The sequence below is a fragment of the Cryptomeria japonica genome, chromosome 5 (genome assembly GCF_030272615.1).
Source record: "Cryptomeria japonica chromosome 5, Sugi_1.0, whole genome shotgun sequence".
Classification (NCBI taxonomy): domain Eukaryota; kingdom Viridiplantae; phylum Streptophyta; class Pinopsida; order Cupressales; family Cupressaceae; genus Cryptomeria; species Cryptomeria japonica.
In genome coordinates this window covers 447,121,301-447,130,686 of record NC_081409.1, presented here as the reverse complement: position 1 = coordinate 447,130,686, position 9,386 = coordinate 447,121,301, and the positions used below count along the sequence as shown (strand labels likewise).

The 9,386-nt window shown below is 43.8% G+C and overlaps 1 protein-coding gene across 2 annotated transcripts; it reads left to right on the top strand.

The window, feature by feature from the left end:
* Positions 1-5,970: 5,970 nt before the first annotated feature.
* LOC131060707 (protein CHLOROPLAST IMPORT APPARATUS 2) lies at positions 5,971-9,098 on the top strand. Of its 2 annotated transcripts, XM_057994040.2 has the most exons (3): positions 5,971-7,410; positions 8,162-8,404; positions 8,490-9,098. In XM_057994040.2, exons 1-3 carry the CDS (start codon positions 6,397-6,399, stop codon positions 8,520-8,522), a joined length of 1,290 nt encoding a protein of 429 aa, XP_057850023.1. In that variant the 5' UTR covers positions 5,971-6,396; the 3' UTR covers positions 8,523-9,098. The 2 variants fall into 2 exon arrangements, with proteins under 2 accessions (XP_057850023.1, XP_057850032.1); XM_057994049.2 differs by lacking the exon at positions 8,490-9,098 and having other exon boundaries at positions 7,966-8,382.
* Positions 9,099-9,386: the final 288 nt, after the last annotated feature.

The following is a 9,386-nucleotide window of genomic DNA, read 5'->3' as shown; positions in this document are numbered from 1 at the left end:
AGATAGGAGGTCTGCCCAACCTGCTCCAAAACTCCACTAGAGAATCTGCGTGAACACAAGGACACTTCCACACTCCCCACCAGTAATGCCATATAAGCATATAAAAGGGGCATCTGAAGAACAGATGTGAGGAGTCTTCCTCCCCATTACCACACAAAGTACAAATCGAAGGCCCCAAGAAACCCCGCTTGCGAATATTATCCTAGGTAAGGCATCTATTTCAGGCCAGAGTCCACACGAAGCAGTTGCACTTTGGCCAAGAAGAATTGTTCCAAACCTGTTTCCACCAGTGCACCTCTCTTCCCTCCAATCTTCGGTTCAACAGTTCCCTATAACCACTAGCTACTATAAAGACTCCCTTAGGATTCGGAGACCAGGCAAGTCCATCCCTACCCTTAATGCCACTACAATGTCTACTCACCAGGATGCCTTGTAACTCAACACAGTCCTCTTCCATCCCAGCAATTGGCCACTCATTAAGATCCTTCCACCGCTCCATCTCCAGCCTCCCACACTTGTAAACAGTCTTGAAGTCACTCACCCTTGACCACCCTGCCTCCAAAAGCCTTTGGCTAAGGTTCCCAAGATTAGGAAACTGATCAAGAATGGGGGGGTACCCGTTCCAAGAGTCATTCCAGAAAAGGACCTCTTCCCCCCTCCTACAGATCCAAAAGAGTCCTTCCTTAATGAGAGAGGCCTCCTTCTTGAGAGTATTCCAAATTGTAGAGCCTTTACTCTCTAGCGGATATCTTGGAACCTCTTGAGCTGGTATTCTTTGCATATATTTGAAGGCCAAAATCTTAGCCCAGCCACGATCCTGCTTAACACACCACCTCCAGTACAATTTTGCCGCTAGAGCCTCCTCGAATAGAATAGCTTGTCTTAAACCAAGACCCCTCGATTGCTTTGGGCTACACACCAGGTCCCAATTGACTAGACTCCATTTGGACCAGGATAGATTGTCTGCCCATAAGAATTGCCTTGCCAAAGAATCTAGGTCCTTCAAGAACCATTTGGGAGCCACTTGAAGCATACATCTATAAGTCAGAAGAGCCTGAACCACCGACTGAATCAGTTGAACCCTCCCAGCAAATGACAATCATTTATGAGTCCAATGTCCAACCTTCGAGCGAAATTTATCCAAGATACCCTGTCGTGACTCCCAAGGAGGGTTACCAGGAGAGATAGGAATACCCAAATAAGTCAAGGGCAAGGAGCCAACTTGGAATCTCAAGATCAGAGCAATCCTCCTTTGAATAGCTTCAAGGGTCTTGAAGAAAATGATAAAAGATTTATCTTCATTGATCAACTGGCCTGAGGCCACTAGATAAACATCTAGAACCTTATGCAGATTCGTAGCTTCTCTGATCTGAGCAAGTCCCATCAAGGCCGTGTCATCAACAAATTGCAAATGAGACTGCGACTGCAGCTCATTACCCCAATTCCACCCCTGAATACTACCCTGGCCAACATTATGTTTGATCGGCCTCCCCAGGCCCTCAGCCAGGAGAATGAATAGATAAGGGGAGAGGGGGTCCCCCTGACGAAGGCCCCTAGATGCACCAAATAGCTCGGTATGATCCCCATTGATTAGTACTGAGAAAGAAGTGGACGTAACTCCACTCATAACCCATTGAATCCATTCCTCAGCAAAACCAAAAGCCCTAAGGATCTTCTAGAGGAAAGACCAACAAACCTTATCGTAAGCTTTAGCCATGTCCAACTTGATAAACATAGATTTTTCCTTGGAGGTAGCCATAGAATGAATGGTCTCTGTAGCAATGACCACACGATCCAGAATTTGACGCCCTTCCACAAACCCGCTCTGTTCCTCAAAGATAACACCCCTAAGACACTTCTTCAGCCTCTCTACAATCAGCTTTGAGATGATCTTATAAATGACATTGCAGAGAGAAATAGGGCAGAACTGGCCTAACCTGTCAGCCCCCTCACACTTAGGGATAAGTGCAATGAATGTAGCATTCAGGGCCCTCAACATCTGTTTATTCCTTTGGGATTCTTGGACTACTGCCAGTAAGTCCAAATTGAGGATATCCCAGAACTCCTGAAAGAATTCAATCGAGAACCCATCTGGGCTAGGGGCTTTTCCTTTCCTCAACTGAAAAACAATCCTCTCGAGTTCTTCCAGCAAAATAGGGCCCATAAGCTTCTCATTCATCTCCCCGGAAACAAGAGGAGGAATGCAAGCATGAACCTGGTTCTCCTCCTCCGCTTCCCCTTGAGACTCCTCACTGAAGAGGGTTCGGAAATGCCGCAAAGCCTCCCTAGATATCTCCTACAAGGATAATAACACCTCACCTCTATTATTGACCAGAGATGGAATGGAGTTTCCATGACGTCTTGCTTTCACAGAGTTGAAAAAGAAAGCCGTGTTCTTATCGCCCACTTGAAGCCAATCAATATGGGCTCTCTGTATCTAGTAAATTTCTTCCCTGAGCTCTCATTCCTCTAAGGCCCTGACAACCCTCTCCTCCTCCCTAAGCAAAGCTTCAGACAAACCACTCTCTCTGATTTCCATGGTGATGCCATTTAACTCTGTTTGGGCTGCTTTCTTAGCATGAAAAATGTTCCCGAAACTTTATCGATTCCATTGTTTACGCTGGAACTTAACAAACTGCAGCTGCTTGGCGAAAGTATACATAGCTGTACCAAAGGCCGGCCTCCCCTTCCTCCACCATTGCTCAACAAGAGTAGGCAAATCAGGGTCTTGAAGCCACATAAGTTGGAATTTGAAAGAAGGAGAGCGAGCAACCCGAGCTGAAGAAGAAACCAACTTAATAGGCCATGGTCTGACCCTCTCCAGTCAAGAATCTCTGAACTAGTGGACCACCCCCCACCAACCCAAAAATTGGAAACCAAAAATCGGTCCAACCTCTCTGCAATCCAACCCTCCCCTATTCTCCTATTGTTCCAAGTGAACAGACCATTACCAAGCTTAATGTCCATAAGATGCAACAAGGAAATCCTATCCCGAAAAAGGAGAGACGAGGGCTCCAACCGCATGACACCCCCCTTCTTCTCACTCAACTCCAGGATAGCATTGAAATCTCCCACCATAATCCAAGGATGGAAAGGGACCAACCTTCACGTATATGAAATATGAGACCATAAGTTCTGTTTGCCCTGGAAATTAGTGGGGGCATATATATTAGTAAACAAAATAAGATCTCCTGTCTCCAGACTAGAGGCAACCCCGGATAGCGAAGAATTGGAAGCCATCCACCAAACAGGGCGAATCCTTGATGAGTTCCAAAGATAGGCCACCCCTCCAGAGGAGCCAACAACCCCAATACACTGACATTAGCCTCGCCCCCATAGCTTCGGCACCAGACCCATCATACTCTCCACCGAGAGTTTAGTTTCTTGCAAGAGCAGGACATCAGGTGAATGATTCCTGATCAAATCTCGAACAACTTTTTGTCTAGGGCCACTATTCAAGCCCCTTACATTCCATGAGAGCACAATCATTTAGGAGGATTGGAAAAGTGAGAATCCAAAGTCTTCACTGACCCTGACTCAACCAAATTTTCTCCCATCAGTTTGATTTTATCCAAATCCTTCTTCTTGCCAACCTTTGAGTTCTTCTCCATAGCACTTTTCTTAATATCCTTCTGATGCAGACCCAAGTGAACGGAAGACTTGTTACTTTTAGCCCCAGCCAGTTCCAATTTCAGGGCTATCAGAGAGCCCTCCCCCCCAACCGAATTTACCTTCGAATCGGAAGTGATTCCCAGTTGGACCCCTATTGACTGGTCCATCTCCATTTGCTGGCTGCCAATCACTTGCAGGCCCTGGGTAAAATCCTCTATACCACTTTTCGGACCCCCTCCTGAAGTACCTAGTTCCAAAGGAGTTAACCCTGGGTTCACTTCTAGATGGCTAAGGTCATCCACAGCCTCAAATCTGTTAAAGGTATCTTCCTCCTGTCTCTCCTATAAGCACCTCTTTTGTCCTCGATTCCTGTTCCTTGTCTTAACTAAGACAAAACCATCAGCGCCCTCTACCTCGACCGACATAGAAGCTTTTCCTTTATCAGCCCTATCTTGACTCTGAGTCGGTTGTTGAGGTTGGCGAACCACTGGTTTATATCTAGGGCACTTACGCTGTAAATGACCATACTCATGACACAGACGACAACGAAAAGGTAAAGTCTCGTAATCTAGCTGCTGGACCCAAGAATAAGATCCCATACTCATATCTATAGCATTTGGAAGAGGTTTACTAATATCAATTTCAACACAGATATGAGCAAAAGTCATTAACTTTCTTCCTAGGGTTTGCGTTGAGGATCCCACTGGCTTCCCAAGCAGTGTGGCCAGCATCTGTAGCACATCCTCCCAACAACATTCCACAAGAAAACGAGGCAAACAAACCCACATAGGAACCCTGTTTGGGAGCTCCTCCGACGGGTTAAACCCTGCATGCCAAGGCTTGATGAACAACCCCATATGATTGTAAAAATACGGACCTCTCTCAAAGACCCTATTGCGATCCTCCATGCAGTTGAAGGTAGCCATAAAATAGTTGTTTGCCAGCATCATAATCTCCATTTCCCCTTTCGGAGTCCACGTCCTCTGCGCCCAGTTTTCCAGAAACTGCAAAGAAACCCTCATTCCCAAAAACTTGCAATAAAGCGAATGTTTTGAAAAGTACTCAACGTCTTCAACAATCAGTTCAAGAGGACTAACCAGCTTCGGTCTCTCACTGCATCTCTCCAGGTAACCATTAATCTTCATAATGTGAGAACCGCCAGCAGTCCCCGATCCCGATTCAAAAGAGAAAAGGTTATTGTTAATAGTCTTCATACCCTGGAATGGGGGTTTTGAGCTCACCGCAGCACGAAAATCCATGACTAGAGGAACATGCGAGTCCTTACCACCAATACTCGCCATCGGAGCTCCGAAAAAAAAAACGAAGATAAGAGAAAGACCCCCGCCCCGAAGGGCCTCTCGAAACAACGTCAGACCTGCAACCCCTAACCCCTCAAGCACCTAACCCCTAACCCCTAAAACACCTAACCCCTAACCCTGAAAACAACCACGGCCCCCAACAGCCCCAACCCCCAACCGCAAGCAGACCACCCTCCCCCCGCAGCCCCCAGCTGCACGCAAAACTCCCTCCACCCGCAGCCCCCCGAAACACCCACCCCACCCTCCACAGAGCCCAACCCGACCTTGCCTGCAACACCACTCCCCCGCAACGCCTGCACCAACCTCCCCCCGATAACCCACTTGCAACTCCGCCTCCCTCGAGCTAGGGCATCGAAGCCCTAGCTCGCCCAGCCACAGAAGCTCGCACGCGCGCCATCCTTTCCCCTACACAATTATTTGAACATCATTATAAATTGCAAAACATTAATATCTTCAAAAATATTAGAATTCTCAACCACAAATCCAACCCTTATACAAAACCTATTAAGCATATAAAAGTGTGAGAAACCTCAAAAGTGTATTATAGATTCCCTCTCTATAAAAAAATTAGGGCCGAGAAACAACCCACCCGAACTTCAAAGGATAGTGATTAGGGTTTGGTGGACAAGAACATGAAGAGACTAAGAGACAAGAATATAACTACCCACCCGAACTTCAAAGGATAGTGATTAGGGTTTGGTGGACAAGAACATGAAGAGACTAAGAGACAAAAATATAACTACCTACTATTGATCAATGGAAGGACAAATAGATCCATTCCCTAATGTGTATTTTATAAAACAATAAACTTGTAGAATGTCAAAACACTTTTTAAATTAGGTGTAGTATCTAGTCAATTTTGTAATTATTGTCCGTAAGTGGTTTGGCTTTGGCGTACTGGTGGCAAATTCACACGGGTTATTGTTAATGGCGGTCATTAAGATTCAGCAATCGGATGCTTCTGGACCGAATATTTTTCTTTTGTCTTGATTACAAAGCATTATATAATTCGATGGTAGAAAGAGGCGGCAAAGGAGTCGCTGTCGATGGGATTAAACCCGAGTTGAGGTAGAGCGTTGGGAATGCAAGTTGCAATCCCGAGTCCGGCGACAGAAGGGCGATTTGTCCCTTTCTCTGTTTGTATCCGTCTGTCAAATGGTGTGGACAGCAGAAGCAGAACCCATGGCGCTATTTGTGCCAACACAACTCATTCGAATTCCAACAAAAATCTATGGAGCTCTCTTCTGCTACTCTGCGGACAAAGACAAAAGCAGATTATCCTCAGCGGCTCCCTACCTCATTGGGGATTTGGATCAATTCTGGCCTCGAAAATAGCAAGAAAGATTGTGCCTCACATATTCTTAACATTTCATTTTGGGAAGTAGGAGAAAAATCTGTAACAATGGCAGATGACGGTGAGAAGGCATTTTAATAAGTACGGAGGAATTGCAGTTTGGTATTGAAGATGATGCCGTGCTTAAGCGCAAGTAGGGGCTACAGGCCCTCCCCGTTTTCCTCTCCAACATCAACAACATGTTCATCTTCTTGTGCTGTAGTCTCTGATACGAAGAGTACTAGTATTTCCTCTAGTGGGTCAGAAATCAGTAGCCTCGTTGTCCCACAGAAGAAGGCCAGAACAAGGCGCAAGAGGCCCCAGCAAATGTATAATGAAGCAGCGGCAGCGCTTTCTGCCATTTATCCCAAAATTTTCTCCCAGAGGAATTGTGGGCCTCATCGAAAAAAGATTGATTCCAAGGTATGGAAAAAAATCGAGCCCCTTAGATTTAAGGAAGTTGGGGCTCCTGAATTGTTATCACAGGAAGTTCCTACATTGATTGGAAGAGTGAGAGAAGTCGAAGAAACTGAGCTTCTGTATAACGAGGGAATTCCTCCCGAGTTGAAATGCGGGATTGGGGACCAGTCTTCTCGCAGGCAAGTCTCCCGTCTGGTAGAAAATGATTCAGATGATTCAAAGTTCAAATCCCTTTCTCTGTCGGAAGTGGAAGTTGATGTTTCGAGTCCTTCGTCGTATGATAGCGGGGGTAGTGAATACAAATGCTTTTTGGAGTCCAGTGATGGTGATATTGATGGGGGCATTATGAGCAGCATCATGGGAAGTGATGCAAATCCTGAGACAGAGGATGGTTTTGGAGTTTTTGGATTTGTACAAGGGACTGAATACAACTTGCAGTCTTCTGCCATTAGGGCTCTTCGACGGACTTCCGACTCTATGGTTTGCCCTGTTTTTGACTATTCATTTCCCAGGTTGAAGCTTTCTGATAGGAGTATGACAGAGGAGAGAAATACAGTGTTTTTTTCTTCTCTGGATTTGTTGAAACGAGATGATTACCAGCACAGGCTTAAGCTGCAGTTAAACTATGAAGATGTTATCAACGCTTGGTCGGACCGAGGCCCGCTCTACACAGTTGAAGTTCAAGACCCACAAATGGTGCCTGATGATTCTTATTCTGATCCCATGGTATGTACTCTGTAAAATCAACATTTGTTAATTGATTCCTTCTATGACCAATTCTTGGCCATGATATTGGGTGTTTAAATTGTTTTATTTCCTGTATACCAACTTTTCTTTATCAATGGAAGATTAGTGATTGATGACATTACATTCTATTACATGGCATTACAAAGAAGAATAATATAAGTAATATGCTCAAATAGGATAGTCAAGGCTGATATCGTTCTGGCTCATGCTTTTTATTTCTAGGAATGCATTAAAAAAGTGCTTAGGCCTGTTTCTGCTGGCCTTGCATCACCTCACAACTGTATTTATTTTAATGTCCCTAATGGTTGTCTGTTAGGATCAGTGAGTTGATATATATATTGAAAATTTTAACTACTGTCTAGCTTTACCAGGCATTGGCATTAACATTTTTCTTGTATGCTAATTTATTGGACAAAATTTCAAGTGACTCTAGATCAATCTTTATATTTTAATATCACATTTGTGGAACTGATTGAATAAGATTACAAGTGCTTAATGATTTACCCAAATTCTCAAATCATGTAAACATTGCAGGTGCAATTCACACACACTTACAAGTCCACCCTGGCTGAATCTTAACTGAAGATGATGTCTCACAGGACAGAGCTAACCGCACTGTACATTCATAATGAATGAAGAATTAAAGAAATAAAATAGCTCTGATTGACTATTCAAACTCAATCTGGTTCTGGAATTGATTGATGTAAGAATACTGTTGGAGGTTTCGCAGGCAACAAATATGATCTTTGATGTGGTTCCGGATCTTGGGTTCTGGAGTTCTGCAGGAGATGGATTTTATGGACAAATGGACGATAGGTCAAGCACAGTATTGGAGGATGGGAGGATCAATGGTTCAGGAGTTAGAGAAGCCAGTGTACTTCGTTATAAAGAGAAGCGAAGAACAAGGTTGTTTTCCAAAAAAATACGATATGAAGTCAGAAAGCTCAATGCAGAGAGACGCCCACGAATGAAGGTCTGTTGTTTTCCTTCTTTTTCCTTTTCTTTTTCCTTCCTGAGTAACGTGCGCTGAAAAGTGGTATGTGTCACTTGGGTTGCAGGGAAGGTTTGTGAGAAGGCTGGGAGATCTGTAAAACAAGCTATTCTTTTATTCAAGATTTATAATAAGGTGCAGATGCTTCATACTGAACTGGCCAAGGACACTTTCTTCTCGAAGAACATGCAAGATATTGCTGCAGAAGCATATTCATTTAATTAGGAATCCAAAGGTTGCAGAGTTGAGGTTATCAACTGCAATTTGTGTTTTTGCTTTCTTTCACTCCGGCTTTCAGCTAAACAAAACTAATTTGTTTAGCTATCCCACCCCATGGTTTCTGCAGAGTTTGCAGAGAGATTACTTTTTTCTTTCTTGTTGCTTGCTTTTGCACTAAGCTCTTCAATTGCATCCACAATAAGTTTGGCTTCTATTCTGCCAGATCTCTGTCTTCCACAGTTTTGAGAGTTCAGTTAAGAAGAATATTTAGAAAATGAGTTAAGTGGAGAAAATTTGCTCCATTTTTTAGAACAGTTGTTTCCTCAATGGTCCCAAGCTGGCCAGCCGGTGATTTCATTTGTCAACTGCAATAATGCATGAAAATAGAATCAAACAATTTTTTTATTACATATAATAGGTATGGGCGTGTTCATTACATGAATAGCAGGTTTCTTTAGTACTGGTCCATCGATTTTCTTTTTCATATGGAGAGATAATGCTATATTCCTTTCTTTTTTATATGGAAATACAACACTATGTTCCCTTCAAAAAATCAAACTTGCTTACATTTTCAAAGCGAATCTGATTTCCATTCTCGAGAAACAGAAAACTACTCCATTTGTAATGCTGTTCTTCTGATATATAGGAACTCAACTTGCTTACATTTTCAAAGCAAATCTGATTTCCATCCGTGAGGAACAGTATACCATTCCATTTGGATGGGCCTTAACACATGGATGGCATA